This window comes from Prorops nasuta, unplaced genomic scaffold, assembly GCF_024137725.1.
Source record: "Prorops nasuta isolate Cenicafe-Biocafe unplaced genomic scaffold, Cenicafe_Pnas_1.2 PNAS00051, whole genome shotgun sequence".
Taxonomy (NCBI): Eukaryota; Metazoa; Arthropoda; class Insecta; order Hymenoptera; family Bethylidae; genus Prorops; species Prorops nasuta.
Genome location: NW_027116848.1, coordinates 252,699 through 275,329, shown reverse-complemented (window position 1 = coordinate 275,329; position 22,631 = coordinate 252,699). Strand labels below are relative to the sequence as shown.

General features: G+C 31.7%; 3 protein-coding genes and 2 long non-coding RNA genes across 5 annotated transcripts; 2 read left to right on the top strand and 3 right to left on the bottom strand.

Annotated features, from left to right (window-relative positions):
• Positions 1 to 10,745: 10,745 nt before the first annotated feature.
• Positions 10,746 to 11,811, bottom strand: LOC136784319 (uncharacterized). Its single transcript, XR_010824399.1, has 4 exons — positions 11,738 to 11,811; positions 11,455 to 11,658; positions 11,266 to 11,367; positions 10,746 to 11,186 (listed from the first exon to the last, which is right to left on the bottom strand). It is a non-coding gene; the product is annotated as an uncharacterized lncRNA (long non-coding RNA).
• Positions 11,812 to 12,130: 319 nt separating this feature from the next.
• LOC136784303 (putative nuclease HARBI1) lies at positions 12,131 to 13,506 on the bottom strand. The gene is made up of 5 exons (XM_066744883.1): positions 13,328 to 13,506; positions 12,949 to 13,241; positions 12,530 to 12,834; positions 12,215 to 12,459; positions 12,131 to 12,140 (listed from the first exon to the last, which is right to left on the bottom strand). Exons 1-5 carry the CDS (start codon positions 13,504 to 13,506, stop codon positions 12,131 to 12,133), a joined length of 1,032 nt encoding a protein of 343 aa, XP_066600980.1.
• Positions 13,507 to 15,522: 2,016 nt separating this feature from the next.
• LOC136784321 (uncharacterized) lies at positions 15,523 to 16,426 on the top strand. The gene is made up of 3 exons (XR_010824401.1): positions 15,523 to 15,717; positions 15,805 to 15,906; positions 15,986 to 16,426. It is a non-coding gene; the product is annotated as an uncharacterized lncRNA (long non-coding RNA).
• Positions 16,427 to 17,566: 1,140 nt separating this feature from the next.
• Positions 17,567 to 19,447, bottom strand: LOC136784283 (zinc finger protein 830). The gene is made up of 4 exons (XM_066744860.1): positions 19,326 to 19,447; positions 18,358 to 18,796; positions 18,113 to 18,282; positions 17,567 to 17,989 (listed from the first exon to the last, which is right to left on the bottom strand). The coding sequence occupies exons 1-4, from the start codon at positions 19,445 to 19,447 to the stop codon at positions 17,848 to 17,850; spliced, it is 873 nt and encodes a 290-aa protein (XP_066600957.1). The 3' UTR covers positions 17,567 to 17,847.
• Positions 19,448 to 19,950: 503 nt separating this feature from the next.
• Positions 19,951 to 21,644, top strand: LOC136784317 (mitochondrial substrate carrier family protein Y-like). The gene is made up of 4 exons (XM_066744893.1): positions 19,951 to 20,092; positions 20,181 to 20,549; positions 20,614 to 20,762; positions 20,847 to 21,644. The coding sequence occupies exons 1-3, from the start codon at positions 20,071 to 20,073 to the stop codon at positions 20,721 to 20,723; spliced, it is 501 nt and encodes a 166-aa protein (XP_066600990.1). The 5' UTR covers positions 19,951 to 20,070; the 3' UTR covers positions 20,724 to 20,762; positions 20,847 to 21,644.
• The last annotated feature ends 987 nt before the right edge of the window (positions 21,645 to 22,631 follow it).

Sequence of the window (22,631 nt, the reverse complement as noted above, 5' to 3'; positions counted from 1 at the left end):
GTTACGCTGTCTGACCGCGAGTCCATATTAGAGGCAGATTTTTTCCCACCGATCAATCTTCGGGAGGAGCAATATGAACTTGGTCTCGTAGACTTTCAGAGCTTCAATTCAATCGCTAATGTTGATGAGTCGAACAATAAGTTTTACTACGATACTGAAGATCTGACTATACCTACAGGTTGTTATGAATTGAGTGCTATAAATGATCTTTTGCGTACATTCATGCATGAGGCGGATAATGAAGATGTCATTATTCTACGTGCTAATAATAATACGTTGAAAAGTGAAATAAAGTGTAAATATCTGATCGATTTTACAAAACCTAATAATATAGGCTCTTTATTGGGTTTTTCGTCAGATCGAATTATTCAGCCGAACACTCTAGCCGAATCAGACCAGCCCGTAAACATTATAAGGGTGAATATTTTACGAATTGAATGTAATATTACTGCTGGTGCATATACAAACGGCAAACCTCAACATGTTATACATGAATTTTTTCCAAGCGTGCCACCAGGCTATAAAATCTCGGAAACACCGAAAAACGTCATTTACTTGCCAGTCATTGTGAAAGTAATTGACCGTCTTACTTTGCGCATTCTCGATCAGGAAAACCGTTTAGTAAATTTCGATGGGGAAGAAATTACAATTCGATTACACATTAGAAAATGCTAATTTACAAGAATACTTATAAATCACCGATACCAGATGAGCCTATCATCAGTCCAACAGTTGCTGCAGGAGCAGATACATTGGGTGGGGATTACGTTAGAAGACCGCTAACAAGAAAAAATATAACCTTTCTTCAATCACTGGGTTTCAAGGTCAGAAATAAAAATGGACCTGTTGGACGTAACCGCACAACCTGTGTACGACAATCGCATTACTAAAATGGAAATACATGCTTACAATCCGTATGCAAATGCATCATTGGGAAATAGTGACGAAATTCGAATTCCAATACAACAGCAAGATTTAATTCTTCTACCATGTGAGAGTTACCTATACATAGAGGGAAAATTAATCGAGGGCACTCGTGCTCAGGGTGCAACAGTTCAAGATACAGTGGGACTTGACTGCAATTCCATGGCATTCTTGTTCGATGAAATTCGCTATGAATTGAATGGTATTGAGATTGACCGCAGTAAGAATGTGGGTATTACTAGTTCCATGAAGAATCTCATTTCTCTGACTGGGGAGGAGAGTACGAGTCTACACCATTCAGGATGGTTTCTATCAGATTATAAGCCTACGAAATATTTTAATTTTTGCGTACCACTGAAAATGCTGTTGGGTTTTTGTGAAGACTATAGAAGAGTCATAATAAGTGCACGTCATGAGCTCGTTCTCATTCGAGCGCGTAATGATACGAATTCGATATATTCTTCAACGAAAATCACCGACTCCAAAATTGATGTTCAAAAAGTGCAATGGAGAATTCCTCATATATCATTGAATGAATACACAAAACTTCAATTTCTACGTATTATCGACCAAAACAAAAGCCTCACCATGGCTTTTCGATCCTGGGAACTCTACGAATACCCGCTTCTACCAGAAACACAGAGGCATACGTGGGCTGTAAAAGCTGCAACACAATTGGAGAAGCCTCGATACGTTATTCTAGCATTTAGAACAAATAAGAAGAATACGCAGCATATGAAGGTGCTTGACTTCGATGATAGTTTTGTTCGTGATATTAAAGTCTATCTTAATTCTGAATTTTATCCGTATGATCGACTTGATACTGATACTGAAAAATCACGATTTTCTGTACTATATGATATGTATGTTAAATTTATCCAATCCTATTATGCTGGAGAAAAACCGTCGAAACCAATGCTTGATTACAACAATTTCTTAGAATATGGCCCTCTCTTTGTCATTGATTGTTCGCATCAAAACGAATCTATTAAATCTGGCACAGTTGACGTTAAAATAGAGATCGATTGTTCTAAAAATATTGCAAGTAATACTACTGCGTATTGTTTAATTATACATGATAAAATTGTTGAATATAACCCGCTTACAAGTATTGTTAGAAATGTAAGTTAATCGTTAATAGTTAGAAATGTAAGTTAATCGCTAATAGTTAGAAATGAATGTTAATCGCTAATAGACTATAGTTAAGCTTATCATTATAATGAAGGAAAAAAATAATAAATAAGATATAATAATCATTTATTTGTGTTTAAATTATTCCTTACAAATGTTTTCTAAATTAATCTTTTGAAATTTGACTAACAATTGCAAATGTCATATTATTGTAATTTCCACCATGATACGTGAATGTTAATATTTGATTTGAAGCTGCATCTTGAAAATTCTTGAATTGTTCTTGTTTTTCCAGTAATGCCATCATCCTCGCAGGCAAGAAGAACCATTCCTTCGTAAGCAGCTTTGCTATTATTCTATCCCCATATTTGGTTTTAATTTTCGATAATTCAGTTATTCGGTATGACCCCCCAATCTCCAAAGTATTCAGTTTTATAAAAGTTTTTGGTTCTACAGTTGCGAGTTCATTAATCTTAGTTAAATCCATTTCTATAATAATAAAATAATATTAAGAATAGAGAATAATGTAAAAAAGAAAAAATAATTCTTACCTTCTAAAGATTGTCTACGACAATTACGTGACAATAAAAAAATATTCTATCTGCAACGTGAAACTGGTACTTTGCACTGCTTGAAGCTTCAATACTGCTATTACACCACAATAAAATATTATGACTGCAGCGTTACAGACTTGAATTTTCGACTGCTTCACGCTTCTAATCGAGACTGAATGAAATTTCCTAATTGCTAGCGTGGGTGACTTTGAATAATATCCTAGGAGGGAATAAGATATACACACTTGGAAATTGAGAGTAGGGGAAGTGTTGCAGGCAAACGAAACTTGGGTGGCTTTGAATAATATCGTAGGAAGGGATAAGATATACACGCTTATTGGAAATTGAGAGTGGAGGGACTGTTGCAGGCGAACGACATTTTTGATGGGTTACTCACTCATGATTGTAGATTTCAAAGAGAATTCATTATTTTAAACCTGTTGATACATGTATTCTTTAGATCAAGTAGTTGTTAATTAAAATAAATAAATCCATTTAATTATATACACGTTCCTTATATAAAGTGACATCAGTCTAGAATATAAACTTTTCATTGTTTAAAAGCAAGTCGTGAGATACACGTTCTTCAGATCAAATAACCGTCATCTAAAACAAATATATTTAATTCAAACGTGTCATAACACGTACTAGATGGTGCAGATAGTCACGTTCCTCAGATAAAGTAATGACAGTTTAAAATATAAACTTTTCATTATTTAGAAACGAGTCGTGAAATATACGTCCATTATTACTTGGGTTGGAAATACTAGCATCTTAAGGACATATCCTGAGTGCAGCTTAAAATTTACGAGCGCATCAATGGCTTTTCGACAATCTTACGTCACACTGTGACTCTGTTTAGCACGTGGGATCATTTGTCTGCTCTGCTTGTGAGAAAAGTCTCGAAAAAAATAGCTAGAGACTGGTTGAGAGGGTAAAATATAGGCAGAAGGTATCGGGTCAGTTTTAGAGAGCCCTGGGAAAGCTCATAGGAGGAACATTGGGTGGTCCCTAGAATTTCACTCCCCATTGTTTCGCAAAAGGAAAAATAATGTCTGTTAACTATGTGACATGTAGAGCATGCTTACAGGAAGATGTAATGAATAATCTATTCACTTATAATATGCTTACAGTAATTTTTATTCAATATTCAAAAGATTTAACATATAATACTTTTATTCAATATATATATATATATATATATAACTAAAAAGAGTTTTAACATATAATATTTTAAAATATCAAGCTATTCTTCTGCCCTTGCTACCTCCATCGTTGTCTCCTCCTCATCCTCCTCCTCCTCCTGCTCCTCCTCCTCTTCCTGCGGAATTATCCCTGCCTCTATCTCAATCATTCTGATACCTCTCATCAACAGTTGTATACAGCGTGTTACTGTAAAAAATCATCAGATTTTAGAAAAATGTATGATGCAATCTCATTCATAATAACTTACTATTTTCATACTCCATTCCATGCATCTCGATTGTTTCTTCATTTACCGCTTGTGATAAATTTTGCATAATTTCATCTATTATTCTTGTAATTATATGATTTACTGGAGAATTCTGTCTATACGCTAAATTAATAATCACTTGATACTGCATATTTTTTCACTTTATATTTATCGACAGCTTGTATAAGAAAAAAGGAATCTGTACCCAAGGTTCAAGAAAGGTATAATGTGAAATTAAAAGAAGGACCCAAGGAGGAAAATAGTAGGAGGGAATAGAATGGGTATGTGGAGGGAAAAAGACCCTTCAACGGTGTAGAGGTAGGTTGAGAGGGAAGAAAAATGGTTAAATGTGAAATCAAGTTAAATGGCGGGTCCATAGTAGGAAAATAGTGGGAGGGTCTAGGATAAGTATGTGGAAGGAGAAAAGACCCTCCGAGGGCAGGACTAAGAAAACAAAAATGGCAGTCCGTAAGATGCTTAGGACCCCTAGCGGTGTAGCTGCCCCAGTAATTTTCGTGATCGCCACCTAGTGGAGAAAAAAGAAACTTTTTCCTCCACCAACTAAAATACAAAAAAAAGTTCTCTGGGTAACTGTCAGGATAACTAACCATCCGGGCCCTAGGGTGATGGGAGAGGGGTAACCCTTAGGGAACTAGTGGACCCGTAGGATAACTAACCATCCGGGTCCTAGGGTCATGGGAGAGGGGGTAAGCCTTAGGGAACTAGTGGACCCGTAGGATAATTAACCATCCGGGCCCTAGGCTGATGGGAGAGGGGTGAGAGACTCTAAGAGAGAAAGAGAGGGTGAGAGGGATCTCTGTCTCTCTCACTCCCCATAGCCAAAGCATTTCCTCCGCACACCCGCACCCTCCTCATCACCCAATAAACCCTAGCTCTTAAGAAGACACTTCCCCCCGCACACCCGCACCCTCCTTACCCCCATGTCACAGGAACCCAAGACACTTCCCCCCCGCACACCCGCACTCCCCTCACCACCGTGTCACAGGAACCCCCTAGCTACCACTACTTACTTCTTCATTATTTCAATGAAGATAAGTTTGTCCTCTTTAGTAATAATGCTTATTGGTACTAGATTTTCATTCTTTTTTAACCTATGGGGAATAATTATATATAAGCACTTACATTATTTAACGTTAGAATTTTATATTATATATATGTATATCTACTATTTAAAATCTTATATTAAATATAGTTTTAGTCCTTTTTTTAATTTACCTGCACTTGTTGTCAATTTAAGGGGAAAAGAAATTGAAATTAAGAAGCAAAATTTCAATTTTTCTATAATTTATATTTTTCACGATTTTGGCCAAAGTAAGAAAAATCTATGTGAAGTACAGTTCTTATCAGTATTTCCTGATTGCCAACAAAAATTTCTATCTTTTTCATATGTTGGTAGCCCTTTTTAGCTGGCTAACCCTAAGCTGGGCTTGGTGGCGTTGGGCCTAAATAGCGGAGTTGGCAACGCTGCGGCTGCGCATCACTGATTGAAGACTTGTCACCACTTGTCACTTGAAAAGGCAGTTTGCCTGCGGTGAAGGATATCTCCTTTCTTTTAAACCTTACTCTTATCTGAAAAGAATAAGGAACTCGTCGTGGAGAGTGGGAATCTTAGGGCCAGTACAAAATGGAAATTCAAGCATACCATTTGAAAAAATAAAATCTGAAAACTGCAGATTTAGGCTGGCAACATTGCGAAAAAATAACGTCACTTCGTAGACGAGGCTGAGTCAAGAAATTGTGAAATGGTAGTACAATATTTTGACAGGCATGCATTATGAATTTCGAACGAAAGCGAAATAAGCAATGCCTTCAGAAAGTGTGTGTGTGTTTAATAATTATAAGATAATTAATATTCAGAAATATGTACTTATATATTAAATTAATTGTATGCGAATTATTATTAATGATATAAATGTAGATTGTGTTTTGGTAAATAAAAGTGTTTTTTTTTAGCTGAACAAGAATATAGGGTTTATTTTTTAAATACAATCATTAAATTGTTATAATTTTAAACAATTATAAAATATAATATTCATTATTTTTATCGAAACAAAATTCCTGTTTAATTCTTAATACAAATTACTGACAATGCAAAAAATTATGAAAATTTTTCTACCTTCCTTTACACTTTGATCTTTTGCTTTTCATTCTACGTTAGCTGTTACAAGAATTTGATGTAAAGTTGTCTGTTCGCCAGGCCTTTAAATAGTCTCTATCACCATTTGGAGATTGCAACTTGCACTGGGTTACCCTACCTTGCACAGTGCATTTGGTTCCCACCATTTTACTAATCCCTTACCAGCCGTGAAATTACTTTATTAACAGCAAAATAACTATTGAACAATATTGAACGAAAACGATTAAAATATGTACATGACAGATGGAAAACTGTACTTGAACTCTTCTAAATTAAACGGCAAGTCTGTAAAAGAAATTGTATATATATATATATAGTTACAAACAACAAGTTAAATGTTTATGAAAAAGTATAATAATATGCAAGTCAACCACTTATTTTTATATGATTTATATACACTTGCCTTGAAAAATAATTTTCTATTAAATCTTGCCGATCATTAGGCGTGGGAGAGGACCAAACTTGTGGAATATTTAAATAATTCTGCATATCGGTTTTGTGATATGATTTATCACGTCTTATGACGTTGTGGAGAATGGCAGTAGCCATAACAACATTCATTGTACGTTCCCATTTTGTGAAGCGGGTTCCAATTGTTAAAACTGGAAACGTCCTTCCCCAAACTCCAAAGCATCTCTCCACCTAAAGCAATTATATTATAATGAAGATAACCATGCGAATAAAAGTGAATTCCATTATTATATTTATAGTTATACCTACCATGCATCTTGTCCTTATGTGTGCTTCATTATATAGGACCTCCGACGGTGTTTGTGGATTCGCTAGCGGTATTATTAAATACCGATGGTTTCGGTAGCCACGGTCACCTAAAATAATACCATTTTCAAATTGAAAATTGTCGAATCGGAATTTGAGTCGACTATTCTCAAAAATAGTACTATCATGGGCTGACCCCGGCCACCTGGTAACGATATCCGTAATTTCTAGTCGGCTGTTAACTAGGCACTGCACATTAAGGCTGAAGAAACCTTTGCGGTTTCTAAAAAGCTCAGCATCTTCACCTCCTAAGTATAAATTGAAATAAATAAATTAAAATAAGGAAAAAATAATATTTTCACTATATTTTAAATAAATAATTATTAAAGACGATTACCATACGATCTTATTCGTATATGCACGCAGTCGATTGCTCCAACAACGCGAATCATTCCTGATAATTGGAAATTATCATTCGCTGTCCGTAATATCTCTCCTTCAGTTCTAGGCAGTTTAATATATTTTAAACGCAAATCACAAATTGCAGCTGATACTGAATGGACAATTGTTTTAGCACTATTTTTGTTAATTCCAGAAAAATCTGCTACGACTAGCAGGTAGCAGCCTGTAGCATAAAATCTTAGAGCAGTTAATAATTTTATACTGGCTGGAATTGCTATATTCCTGAAAATCAATAAATTATTATTTATTGAGAGTGTCATAATTATTGATATATGTTATATTAAATTGTGCTAATAATAAAATGGGTACTTACATTACTCTTGAACTGATGTTATGTTCAATTTGTCCCAAAATTTCTAAAATTTGCTTTTTATTAAGCCGAAAGCGATTAAAAAAATTCAGTATTATTCATTATTTCAAAATAATTTATCCTTCCTAGCACTACTCGACGTCTTCGCGGAGGATCATTTTCAGCTTCTTCTTCTTCTTCTTCATTTGAAGCATAAATCATTTCAGTTTCGTCCATTTTAAAACTTTATATTAAAATTCAGTGATTCGCTGATCTTGCCAATTATATTTATAAAACAAAATAGATATATGTTAATTACCCAGTGACAAAAGAGTTTGCTATCGATATCAATTCGATTTTAAATTGACATCAGTAGAAAACAAAATAATGTCAAATCAATATTGAATTGATATCGATAGCTAACCCTTTTTTACTGAATATTGGTTACGTTACATCGAGAGCGTTTATAAAATTAATATTTAATATAAAGAAAAGGTAAATTTGAAAATATTTTTTTATTATATAATGGTTAATTGAAATTATAACTATTTCTTGTTAATCAGAATTTAGATTTACAAATTACCACATAGTTTTGTTTATTTTTAAATTAATTTATATCAAAATTTCATTTATATTCCAGATGGAAAAAAATCACCGTTTTAAGTTTTTGGAGATTGTCCAAAAATATTTCTCCGTGGTAGAAAACAAAGCTACAGACGGTACTACCAAAGGAGAAAAACAAGAAGCCTGGAACAAAATTAAGGCGGAAATGATAGATGCGACCAACGGAGAATGGAGAAATTTATGCCCTGAAAATATGTGGAAAAATCTAAAAAGGCAAGCTCGAAAGTACCATGCAGCTTCAAGAAAGGAACATTATAAAACGGGTATATTTAATACATATTATATATTTGTGGTACTCATCGATTTTATTAATTTTTATTACATAATATTTTTATAGGCGGCGGAATATCGATGGCTCCTGACCCTGATGAATTTTTGGAACTTGTGGTTTCCTTACTAGGAAAATCCGCGGCTGGAATGGACTATCGTGGAGATTGTGATTATTTCCCACAAACGGGTTCCATTGAGCAACCTTTAGCCAGCTCATCATTGCAGCAGTATTCTATAAATAAAACCTCCAGCAGTTCATTTATTAGAAAAAATAATAACGGCAAAAAAGCTTCCGTTAAGTCCACAACTAACAATAATAATTTAGCAAAGCAGTCATCACATAAAACTGTAGCCAATAGTAAAGATTCTGCTGAAAAATTGTCAACATTAGAAGATTATTTTAATTCCGATGAATTTGAGGACTTTGACGACCCACAGCCTATATTTGATGTAAGTTTTTTAAATTGTATATAGTCTTCTACAAAAATTAAATATTACATTCTTAGGCATTAAAAGAAAGTGGAAATATACCTACTTGGGGCAATGATAATGGCCCCAAAAATTTGAGGAAACCCAAAAGCCAACCGCTTCAAAATATAATTTCCAGTAGCTGCTTATTAATAGAACCGGTAATCCAAAAGGAAAAAAGTGGTGCAGCTACATATAAAATATTATTGGATGAGCGGATTGCCACCCAAAGGGCCAAAAGGAAGTATTATGAACGGAAAATTGAACTTACTAATGAAAAGATCAAGCAACTAAGGAGAGGTACTTGACGTGCATATTATTATACTTTTTCATAAACATTTAACTTGTTGTTTGTAACTATATATATACAATTTCTTTTACAGACTTGCCGTTTAATTTAGAAGAGTTCAAGTACAGTTTTCCATTTGCCATGTACATATTTTAATCGTTTTCGTTCAATATTGTTCAATAGTTATTTTCCTGTTAATGTAAAGTCATTTCACGGCTGGTAAAGGATTAGTAAAATGGTGGGAACCAAATGCACTGTGCAAGGTAGTGTAATGGCCAGTGCAAGTTGCAATCTCCAAATGGTGATGGGGACTATTTAAAGGCCTGGAGAATAGACAACTTTACATCAAATTCTTGTAACAGCTAACGTAGAATGAAAAGCAAAAGATCAAAGTGTAAAGGAAGGTAGAAAATTTTTCATAATTATTTTGCATTGTCAGTAATTTGTATTAAGAATTAAACAGGAATTTTGTTTCGATAAAAATAATGAATATTATATTTTATAATTTTTTTAAATTATAACAATTTAATGATTGTATTTAAAAAATAAACCCTATATTCTTGTTCAGCTAAAAAAACACTTTTATTTACCAAAACACAATCTACATTTATATCATTAATAATAATTCGCATACAATTAATTTAATATATAAGTACATATTTCTGAATATTAATTATCTTATAATTATTAGACACACACACACTTTCTAAAGGCATTGCTTATTTCGCTTTCGTTCGAAATTCATAATGCATATGCCTGTCAAAATATTGTACTACCATTTCACAATTTCTTGACTCAGCCTCGTCTACGAAGTGACGTCATTTTTTCGCAATGTTGCCAGCCTAAATCTGCAGTTTTCAGATTTTATTTTTTCAAATGGTATGCTTGAATTTCCATCTTGTATTGGCCCTTCCTTAGGGCCGTTCTAACGGAGCAATTCAGGCAAGCCTCATGTACAACATGGCGGACAAAAATCTGAACGCGGAAATTTGGGTTGGCAGCAGTGATCGTAAACTCCGTGAACGTCGTTTTTTGTAGAATCAGATTTTTGCCAAATGGTTAGTACACGAGACTTTTGACAGGTCCATTTGTTTGCGTTATTATCTTTTTAACAATGCTAAATGCAAAGCCTGTGTCGCCTGTGTTAACAAATGGTGAATATATTTAACAATTATAACTACGATTTGTAGCTGACAGAATGTAATGAAATGTTATTACTGAATAAAATAAATTAAACCTTGACTTTTTGTATTTTTAATTAAATTCAAACTGTAGATATTGTTATGTAGCATGTAAAATAGATGGAAATTGCCGGTTTTGTATAAGAATTATATAGGGGAGTGCTTTATAATTAATTTTGAAGTGGTATGATAAATGAAAAAAAGTTTAATTTGTTGAAAGTGAATTTTATTAAACTATTAAAGTTGTTTTATAATTTAAAATTATCATTTAATTAATATGAATATTTCTAATTCTATGGCGCCAAAATTACATAAAGGTATCGTTTCCTAGTTTCATGAAGATTTATTGGTGTAAACGAAATTGAGAGAACATGTTAAAGTTAAAGCAATAATGGCTAATTTAATAAGAGCCATAATGAATCTTATATCGCCAATGAACGCCTTTGAAGCGAGTCAGTTGATTCATGTATTTTTTTGATAATAATTTATTATCCAACGATTATTCAAAAGGCGAAGACTTCTTTTTATTCCAACGTTCATCGAAATCTATTTCACATGAAAGGCATGAATTATGTTGTGTTATACTTCAATCTTTGTTCATTTTTGGAAAAAAAGTCTTCTTCCTCCAACAATGGTATTACGTCAGTCAAAAGAATTGGTCAAAACCTAGGAAAAGGAAAAGTACAGCTTAGTAGTCGTATTAGATATAAAAATTACATATTGAAACCAATAATGAATGTTTTACTGTTTAGGTTTTTAATTAGAAACCAAAAGGGCCACTAATAAGCACGCTGCGTCCTTGAACTGTCCTTTTTCGTACTTTTGGTGAAATTGTCACAATATTTAACTGGAATTAAACGAGACAAATAAATCCATACAAAATATACTACATTTGCATCATTTTTGTTCTCAACTAAGTACAATATTCAACAACCTAAAATTGTGAGTCTTTTAACAGCCAGCATACGGGATCTCCTAAATTTTTGAGTGAATCAGAACATTCCATTTTGCTATTATCAGCATACGTCTTATGAATTGATCAGCAATATGACTAATGAATCCAGTATCTTGCACTTTCTATGTCTACGTAAGAGCATTTCCAAATTGTCCTCGTTTAATGCACTTTAAACCTTGGATCCTGCAAATATTAGTAATTAATACATATCTTTGAAATATCTAATTATTGTCAGTATGAAAAATTAAATCAAACTACTTACCAATATTATTCATGTTATCCTTGAGAATATCTATTGGATGCCACATGAATTCCACGCTGTAAAATATAGTAATATAAATCTGCAGTTCATTGGTTTTCTCATACAAAGACTTGTTATAAAACGATAGGTTATACTTACTACACCGGTTGAAGGAGTATATTGACGTATGGGGCTACTACGGTTGTTTCACTGAAAGCCATTTGTGGCGCTTACTCGGGTGACTGTACTTGCCGGAAATATGGGTTTATGGCGCCAAAAATTTTCAAACATAAAACTTCCATAGTGATATAAAATTTTTGACTCAATGCCTTTTTAAAATAACAGATGCCACATCGCCGCCGGAATAATATTTAAATTTAACGTATTTACAATAAATAATAATGAAGGAGCCTTTTATACCAATCTGTTGAAATTAAAATTATTTATATTTATAATTATAATAATGTATGTATATACATTTCTTGGCATATACTCTACCTGCTAAAATATTCATCAATTAATCTTTGACGATCATCACTGCAAGGTGGCGAATGGACTTGGGTGATGCTTATGTAATGCCCAATACTTTGTGGGACTTTTCTGCTATCCCGTCGAGTAATGTTATATAAAATTGCGGTGGCAAGTATAACATTGATTGTTCTTTCTGGCGTTTGGAATCTTGTGCCCATCCTACCATTGCTGACTGGGAACATATTGCCCCAGCAGCCAAAACACCTTTCCACCTTAAAGTTTAATAAAGACACAAATTAAAATTAAAAAGAAAATAGTTTAATTAATATATTTATTTCTTACCATGCAGCAGGTACGTATATGGGCCTCGTTAAATAAGACCTCTGCTGGTGTTTCTGGATTCGCGAGAGGAGTCACCAAATATCGACTATTTGCATAGCCTCGATCACCCAGGATTATACCATTTTCGCATTCAAAATTGTCGAATCTATATTTTAAGCGACTATTTGCGAAAATGGTAGAATCGTGTGTGGAGCCTGGCCACCTCGCAACGATGTCCATAATCTCCAAATTGCTATTTACTAAGCATTGTACATTAATGCTCATAAATCCCTTCCTACACCTCCAGAGTTCAGCATCATCTCCTCCTAAAGATGAAATATATTAATAAGTTAAAAATATTCAATTACATGGAATTTATATAGCTTACATATGTATATTTGTTAATAAAATAAAATGTATTAAGTCATACATATACTTACCATATGATTTAATGCGTGCATGTACACAGTCTATTGCACCAATAACTCGTATCATGCCAGAAATTTCGAAATTTTGGGCCATTAAATGCAAAATATCCTCCTCTCTTTTTGGAATTTTAATATATTTATCAAATAGCTCATTTACAATGGCATGCGAAACTCTGTGCACGATTATCTGTGCGGTCCCCGTGGACATCCCGATAAAGTCGCCGACAACTTGTAAGAAGCATGCTGTAGCATAGTATCTGAGGGCCACTAACAATTGGATTGTCGGTATTACCGCATTATTATTTCTGCAATGATATCATATATTTTTTAAAAAAATTCTTTGACCTATTATTAAGAAAAAAGATATACACATATATAAATGTATACATACATGTTAATCTGCACTATTTTGTGTTCAATTTGTGTGAGAACTTCATGAAATTGAAATTTCGTCAAGCGAAATCGCATACGAAATTCTTTGTTATTATATTTATCAAAATAATTAATCCTTTCGTACTTCCAACGTCGTTCTCTTTGTCGTCCTTGCTGTCCTTCCTGCATATTTTCCATTTTTATTCAATAGTAAAATAATCACTGCGCGAAGTTTCACGCAAATATTTTTTATTCTTTTGTTATAATGTCGAAAATAATAATGTAAGAACTCAGCCCACAGCAACAAAACAAAATAGTAAAAATGAGTTGCATAAATTCGCTACACACACATACAAACAAATATACGGAATTCATATTGTTTATTGTTTCTGTGAGCTAATTGATTTTTAGCACAAAAGTACTCAGAAGAAAGATCATAATATTATAATAAAAAGGTAAGAATAAACATTTTTGTGATAATTAGTGTTAATAAGCTACTTATCTATTTTCGATTTTACTATTTTATGTGTCAAGTTAATAATAATTTAATATTAAATCTCATCTAAGCATATAACTTTAACCAAACTAACCCTGTAAAATATAATTTATCATAACAATTTCTTTTCTTTTCTAGATGACTGGCAGAAATGCAGAACATAGAGCTGCTTTTATATCTATAATTGAAAAGTACTTTTCAATTATAGAAAATAAAAAAACTGATGGTTCTTCTAAAGGGGAAAAGGAAAAGGCATGGGAGAACATTAAAAACGAAACAGCCAAAGCCACTGCTGGACAATGGGCAGGAATAGATTTAAAAGCATCGTGGAAAGCGATAAAAGCAAATGCCCGAAAATACAAAGCAGCTCAGTCTTCTGAGCTGTATAAAACAGGTAATATATGCACCATATTATATTAGGGTGTTTTAATAAAAAAAAAATCTCGTTTGTTTAATTGGTTAGAAGTATAAAAAAGTTATGTCCTACTTTTTTAATATTTCTAACCAATTAAACATAATGGCCATGTTTTTTAATCATTATAACATATATATATATATATATGTATTTTGGTAGGTGGTGGAAAATCGAAGGCCCCGGCTTATGACGAAATTTTGGAAAAGGTGGTATCCCTAATCGGAAAATCGGCTGTGGGCATAACAAATTGTTTCGGGAGCGATTTCATGCCTTCGTCCACAATCAGTCGGCCACAGTCGATCCCTACTGTTCGCCCAGAAATTAGTAAAAATAATTTGAAACGATCAGCCACCCGCACGGTATCCGAATTACTGGAAGAAAGTGACTCGGAGGATCTCGATGATCCTTCTGCAGTTTTTCAAGTAAATATTAAGTTTCTTTTCATATAAAAAATAAAAATAAAAAATTAAAACACTTCCATTTTTTAGACATTAAAGGAAGCAGGAGAAATCCAATCCTGGGGAAACGAAGCGGGTCCGAGTACACTGCGAAAGCCAATAAGTAGCCCCTTAAAGAATATTATAAGAGGCAAAGTAGGAGCTACGACATCAGGAGTTGTTGTAGACAACAGCATTACAACAGATTATAAGCACCATCTCCAACAGAAAATAAAGGTGCAGCAACAAAAATACAGATTATATAAAAATTTAGCTGATATAGCTGAAATTAAGCTTAGAAGATTACAGCGAGAGGAAAGGTCAGATTTATCATAATTCATTTTAGTATCTTCATTTAATTTTTTAATTTAAATAAAAGAATTAATACCATTTAACTTACAGGGATTTAATTTAAACATTCAAATTTTTTAAAAAATTATGTAAATAATTGTAAATACGTTAAATTTAAATATTATTCCGGCGGCGATGTGGCATCTAATTGAAATTCTCAGCACATTTGAAGGACTTTATAATGTTGGTAAGCTTTATATTCAGGATGAGAATCAAATTACGATTAATAAAGCAATATACGAATCCTTTCTACTAGAGTATGGCAGTACGAGCCATCACTCATGGCAACGTGGTTCTACTTATCCGATGCATTGTTAAAAGCAAGGCAAAGCAAGGTTAGAGATTCTTGTGCAGGTACTGCCGATGGGAAGCGAATCTAGAATATTTAAAGTAATAGATATTCTCAAGGATAACATGAATAATATTGGTAAGTAGTTTGATTTGATTTTTCATAATGACAGTAATTAGATATTTCAAAGATATGTATTAATTACTAATATTTGCAGGATCCAAGGTTTAAAGTGCATTAAACGAGGACAATTTGGAAATGCTCTTACGTAGACATAGAAAGTGCAAGATACTGGATTCATTAGTCATATTGCTGATCAATTCATAAGACGTATGCTGATAATAGCAAAATGGAATGTTCTGATTCACTCAAAAATTTAGGAGATCCCGTATGCTGGCTGTTAAAAGACTCACAATTTTAGGTTGTTGAATATTGTACTTAGTTGAGAACAAAAATGATGCAAATGTAGTATATTTTGTATGGATTTATTTGTCTCGTTTAATTCCAGTTAAATATTGTGACAATTTCACCAAAAGTACGAAAAAGGACAGTTCAAGGACGCAGCGTGCTTATTAGTGGCCCTTTTGGTTTCTAATTAAAAACCTAAACAGTAAAACATTCATTATTGGTTTCAATATGTAATTTTTATATCTAATACGACTACTAAGCTGTACTTTTCCTTTTCCTAGGTTTTGACCAATTCTTTTGACTGACGTAATACCATTGTTGGAGGAAGAAGACTTTTTTTCCAAAAATGAACAAAGATTGAAGTATAACACAACATAATTCATGCCTTTCATGTGAAATAGATTTCGATGAACGTTGGAATAAAAAGAAGTCTTCGCCTTTTGAATAATCGTTGGATAATAAATTATTATCAAAAAAATACATGAATCAACTGACTCGCTTCAAAGGCGTTCATTGGCGATATAAGATTCATTATGGCTCTTATTAAATTAGCCATTATTGCTTTAACTTTAACATGTTCTCTCAATTTCGTTTACACCAATAAATCTTCATGAAACTAGGAAACGATACCTTTATGTAATTTTGGCGCCATAGAATTAGAAATATTCATATTAATTAAATGATAATTTTAAATTATAAAACAACTTTAATAGTTTAATAAAATTCACTTTCAACAAATTAAACTTTTTTTCATTTATCATACCACTTCAAAATTAATTATAAAGCACTCCCCTATATAATTCTTATACAAAACCGGCAATTTCCATCTATTTTACATGCTACATAACAATATCTACAGTTTGAATTTAATTAAAAATACAAAAAGTCAAGGTTTAATTTATTTTATTCAGTAATAACATTTCATTACATTCTGTCAGCTACAAATCGTAGTTATAATTGTTAAATATATTCACCATTTGTTAACACAGGCGACACAGGCTTTGCATTTAGCATTGTTAAAAAGATAATAACGCAAACAAATGGACCTGTCAAAAGTCTCGTGTACTAACCATTTGGCAAAAATCTGATTCTACAAAAAACGACGTTCACGGAGTTTACGATCACTGCTGCCAACCCAAATTTCCGCGTTCAGATTTTTGTCCGCCATGTTGTACATGAGGCTTGCCTGAATTGCTCCGTTAGAAGTTAGAACGGCCCTTACAGCATAGAAGTAAAATGTTTTCAAAATAATGAAACTGTAAAAAACATGATAATTACAAAAATTTTGTAGAAATATGAATATATATGATAAAAGGAGCCAAATAGATAACCATGCATAGTTTCAATATAAGTTTATTTATAATTTGCAAATGTTTTTGTACATTAAGACTTAGTTTACAACATGCTCTTTATGTAACATTCGTTTAATCAGTTTTTTTTTAAATTTATATAGAAATTTGTTATATTTATCATTTATATATCACTGAAGAATTCTGCTCAATAATACTTACAATACTCTCAATTTGTATTCTTTAGAAATTACTAGATATCTGAGGGCAACGAGTGTAACCAGCAGAAATAAATCTGATACTTAATTGCATTTGATTGTGTGGTGTAAAAGTAAATAGAAGAAATAAATTTAACGTTTATTTTTCTATAATATCAAGTGTCAATACATTCAAAGTTATATATAGTAAATACTTCAATCAATACTTGAACAAGGATGCACCAAATTATTGAAACATTTGTATCATTTTTTAAGAAATCCGTATTTCCACCAGACTTCAATTTCTTTTATAAGGCAAAAATAAATAATTATTAATTAACATTAAATTCATCATTATATAAAAAATATTTCAAAATAATTTCAAACCTTTATTAATATTATTTAATTAAAGTGAATAAAGTTACATGATTTTATAAAATAATTTACAGGCTGCATTCCAAAATCAGCTAAATTCAATCAATGTACTGCAATTTCTGTTGCATGTCACACATATCCACACCCTATAATAATTTCAATACTTTCAATGATTATTTGTTTTTCAAATGTAGCCATTGTTTGTATTTTAATTATGGCTCTAATTACAGTTGTTTTATCAAAGTAGACACAATAATTGATAAATACCACAATGAGGATTAGTTATATATATGATTTTTTTTTCCTCCAATCCAGAAATTCATCAAAATCAGTTTCATCATTACTTGATGGATCATCATCAGTCATATCTTCATTTCTATTAGCTGTTTGAAATAACTCCTTTTTTTTTACCAAATCCATCACTCTATAGTAAATAGTAAACAATTAAATCTTAAAACAAATATCTATTAAAATTATGTACCCTAATATTCTTTTTAAAGAAAACCTTCGCAAACAAAAAGTACAAATGGATAAATTCGCAAATTACCTTGACCAATGTTGTATTTGTTCTTCTATTTCATCCAGCTGTCTTTCTGTTGTTGCAACTTCTTCATCATCAGCTATAATTTGTGCTGATTGAATAGTTTCTTCTTTAATTTCTTTTTGGAACTTTTCCCATTCTTCTTCTTTAGGATCTTTATACTCTACATTACGAGCCTTGAATAATTAATACATTACTATATAACTTAACCATACTACTTTTTAACATTAGTTTATTAGAATATATATTACTTTTGCATCCATTATTGGATCATCGAAAAATCCTTCTGGTAAGACTATGCACTTTGTATCATTGAAATTCTCATTTTTATTATTATTCTTGATTGGTTTATCTTTCAAGTTGGTTTGTAATGTAATAGAATGGACAGGGTTAAAGATATATTGTTGGGCTTCTTTCGTTACCTTTGTCTGATCCAATAAGTTAGAGGCATGAATTAATATACTTTTGACTTTTTTATTAATTGTTTCTTCTGCATGAGGAGGCAATGGTCTTTTCCTCAATGATATATCAGATTTTGATATTTCTTGATTTTTATCTAATCTTGTCTGTTTGGCAAATGTTATCTTTTCTTTATGAATCTTACAGTTTAAATGGACTGGCCATACTGCTTCACTACTTACAATACAATTACATAAGATACACTTTAACTGGCCTAAATCTGTATACTTATGTACATTAGTTAAGGATAAAACTACAATATATTTTATTTTAAAATAATTATTAGTAGCAAAATTTGTTCCTCTTAAACATTTTATATATATATATTAAAATGTATAGAAAAAATAAAGATATTAAAGCATATAGAAATATGTTAGAGCTGATTGCTTCTCACATTCCAAAATAGTATATCCGCAACTTGGTGCTTTACAGAATAGATAAAAAACTATAATAATAATAACATATATATATTATAAATAAAATGATACACATAGATTAAATTTTATTTCTAATTTCTTAAAATTTATGAGGCTTTACTAAAATATATGTAATAATGTTAACTGTAAATATACAGAAGAGCTTAACCTTGTAAAATGAAATTCATATATAAAATTTTGCGGTTAAGGCAATATTATATAATTAATGCATAAACCTTTTAAACTTACCAAAATTAATTATGCCTTTATTTTATCAAACAAATTCTCTACAGTTTAAGATAAACAATTAAAAAATTAAATATAAATAATGAAAAGGATATTTAGCTAACGGAGACTGTATTTTTTTTATAGACCCTATCTTTTTCTTGTGTTCTATCATAGCTTTCCGTAAATCATTCTGTGTGAATTTTCTTTTTTCTGACATTTTGTATAAGTAAATTATCATGGAAGTGTTTAGATTGTTTAGGATATTAAGCCATGGCACACTTATGACTGTTTTCAGTGTTTTCCAGAATTAAAGGCAGCTATCCCAGTATCAGCGTTGCCAAGTCCGCCATCTTGAATAGTACTACGCTCTATAGTAAGTGAATTTTGATATAAGGAATGCAGACTGCACAAAAGTTAAGTTCGAGAATTGGCACAACTTGCTTAGACAAAGCTTTCCCCAGAATTCCCTATTAGCTTGGTCTAGTGACAAGGTTGCCAAGTCCGCCATCTTGAATAGTACTACGCTCTATAGTAAGTGAATTTTGATATAAGGAATGCAGACTGCACCATGGAGGTACGAAGTACCTGGAGGGAGCATATGGCTTGTTTCGTCCTATAAATGTGAAGCAATGTGGTGGGGGAAAATGGCTGGCCGCCATCTATGATTGTTGATACATATAGCACATAATAACATATATATATGTTATATTTTGGACTCCACAATCCCGTGACTGAAGACAAAATTAATATCACGGAACTTTGTGGTTCATGGTCCGGTACGTTTCTGGTAATCCATTGTTCATTACGTGCTTTATTACTTTGCTACTCTCAAACTGCTAAATCCTACAATTTTTAAGAAATATGGTTGAGCCAGCAGGTAAAAGTAAGTGAAGTATATTTTTCCATTTTTATTTTTAAAGATTAAATATGAAATACTGTACATTGTTACATTTGAATGTTTTAAATTGCAGATGGCGTCAAAGATGATAATGAGGAAATAAAAGAAGCTCTCAAACTATTGGAAGCATATGTAAATAAAAATGATAATAATGAAAATACAAGTATTATAAAGGAGAGAATAAAAAGCTTAAATGACAAAATGAATCAAAGGGAAAATGTAAAAAAAAATATGGAGCATAATATAGAAAATGTAGGACAAAATGCAGAAAACACAGAGCAAAATGTACAAAATATAGATAAAGATGTACAAAATATAGATAAAAATGTACAAAATATAGATAAAGATGTACAAAATATAGATAAAAATGTACAAAATATAGATAAAAATGTACAAAATCACATAAAAAAGAACTGTCCGCAGAACAGTCAGGAGAATAGAGGTATTTGTTTTAATTCATTTTTTACTGAATGTAATAAGCACTATTAAAAAAATATTTCAATTAGTTGTAGCTAACAGAAGAAGAGGAATGGGACGGGGAAGAGCTAGAGCTTATTGGAAAAACCGCAGAGGGAAAAGCTTGGTGCATCAAACATACCAAACATTCTATATATAAATTGAATTACATACATTTTTATATTACGTTTTTGTGTTTGTAAGTATTAGTCTCTAAATCAATTGTTATAGTATTTCAATAAATTAAAAAATTAATAATATTTTAATTAATGTTTCATTTTAGGTTAAATGTATTTTATGATATTGATGAAGAATTTTAGAAAGCAGTTATTCGCAAGAAGAAAAATAAAGTTATTTATGTTACAAGCAGCTATTCGCAAGAAGAAACAAAGTTATTTACGTTACAAGCAGCTATTCACAAGAAAAATAATGTTATTTATGTTACAAGCAGCTATTCGCAAGAAGAGACATAAAGTTATTTATGTTACAAGCAGCTATTCGCAAGAAGAAAAATAAAGTTATTTATGTTACAAGCAGCTATTCGCAAGAAGAGACATAAAGTTATTTATGTTACAAGCAGCTATTCGCAAGAAGAGACATAAAGTTATTTATGTTACAAGCAGCTATTCGCAAGAAGAAAAATAAAGTTATTTATGTTACAAGCAGCTATTCGCAAGAAGAGACATAAAGTTATTTATGTTACAAGCAGCTATTCGCAAGAAGAAAAATAAAGTTATTTATGTTACAAGCAGCTATTCGCAAGAAGAAACAAAGTTATTTACGTTACAAGCAGCTATTCACAAGAAAAATAATGTTATTTATGTTACAAGCAGCTATTCGCAAGAAGAGACATAAAGTTATTTATGTTACAAGTAGCTATTCGCAAGAAGAAAAATAAAGTTATTTATGTTACAAACTGCTAGTAAAAAGAAATTCATACGTGTATAGTAAAAGATGTACGTTGTTTTAATTTAATTTCAAATGACTGATTAGTTCTTACTCATATATTTTTAAAGTAATACTGCGTTGAGGCATTATCATAAATGTAATATTTAAATAAATATTCAGACTTTTTTATTATTAACAATGACTTATTCTATCATTCATTAACACCTTGATTACAATTATAAGGCATTATAGCATATTAGTACATCAATTATTGTCATTCACATTTGACTGCTTTGACTTGTTTACTTATTAGTTCTTCATATTTAACGTAATTAAATAATTTATATAGTTATTGTTTAGCGTTTAGGTTTCAAACTTCATGCATAATAAAAGGTTTACAAAGCAAAAAACTGATTAATATGCGATATTAATGTGCATTTTATTTTTATTCTATTTATTACATCAAATGACAAGTAGAAATTCACTACACTTTTTTCCCTTAAATTACAAAAGCTTAAGTGGATACATATAGATATTTTATGTACATGTAAGCATGAATCTTTTAAGATAGCTTTATACCACGAGAGTTCTTCCGTCATAAAATGTGATGAAATTAAAATGTGATAACAAAAATTGTGATAATTAAAACTATAAAATAAATAATCCTTAATTGTAATTTAAACAAATCCCTTTTCTTTATTAAAATTTTACCTCGATGACAATAATTGCGATAATATAAAGTAATTATAAAATATAACAATCGTTTGTACTGTTTGATGAGCACAGTGGATACTTACTTAAATATACATAAAAATTGAAAACTTTGATTTCCCAAAGTATCGTTCCGTTTTTCTCCCGCGGTTTAGTTCTGTCTATTTCGAAGATATTTTAACAAATACGATGTCGCTGATGTCGCACGTTAATGAATGGTTTTGTCTTCGGTCACGGGATTGTTGAGTCCACAATGGAATGGTTTGGTTTGGTTCACGGGATTGTGGAATCTAGAATATAACATATATATATGATATATATACGTTATTATGTGCTATATATATCAACAATCATAGATGGCGGCCAGCCATTTTCCCCCACCACATTGCTTCACTCCCGCGGGCATATGCTGCTCGCTTGGACTGCACAAAGTATACTGCCAGCGGAAATACATCAGTAGCCATCTTAA

Coding starts and splice junctions, on each gene's coding strand:
- LOC136784283 (XM_066744860.1), bottom strand. CDS start 19,447: ATGATAATTTACTTATACAAAATGTCAGAAAAAAGAAAATTCACACAG. Junction 18,797..19,325: donor AAAATACAGTCTCCGTTAGC/TAAATATCCTTT, acceptor AACTAATGTACA/TAAGTATACAGATTTAGGCC. Junction 18,283..18,357: donor ATCCAATAATGGATGCAAAA/GTAATATATATT, acceptor TAATTATTCAAG/GCTCGTAATGTAGAGTATAA.
- LOC136784317 (XM_066744893.1), top strand. CDS start 20,071: ATGGTTGAGCCAGCAGGTAAAA. Junction 20,093..20,180: donor GGTTGAGCCAGCAGGTAAAA/GTAAGTGAAGTA, acceptor TTTAAATTGCAG/ATGGCGTCAAAGATGATAAT. Junction 20,550..20,613: donor GAACAGTCAGGAGAATAGAG/GTATTTGTTTTA, acceptor TATTTCAATTAG/TTGTAGCTAACAGAAGAAGA.
- LOC136784303 (XM_066744883.1), bottom strand. CDS start 13,506: ATGGAAAATATGCAGGAAGGACAGCAAGGACGACAAAGAGAACGACGT. Junction 13,242..13,327: donor AAAATAGTGCAGATTAACAT/GTATGTATACAT, acceptor ATATCATTGCAG/AAATAATAATGCGGTAATAC. Junction 12,835..12,948: donor TGCACGCATTAAATCATATG/GTAAGTATATGT, acceptor TTTCATCTTTAG/GAGGAGATGATGCTGAACTC.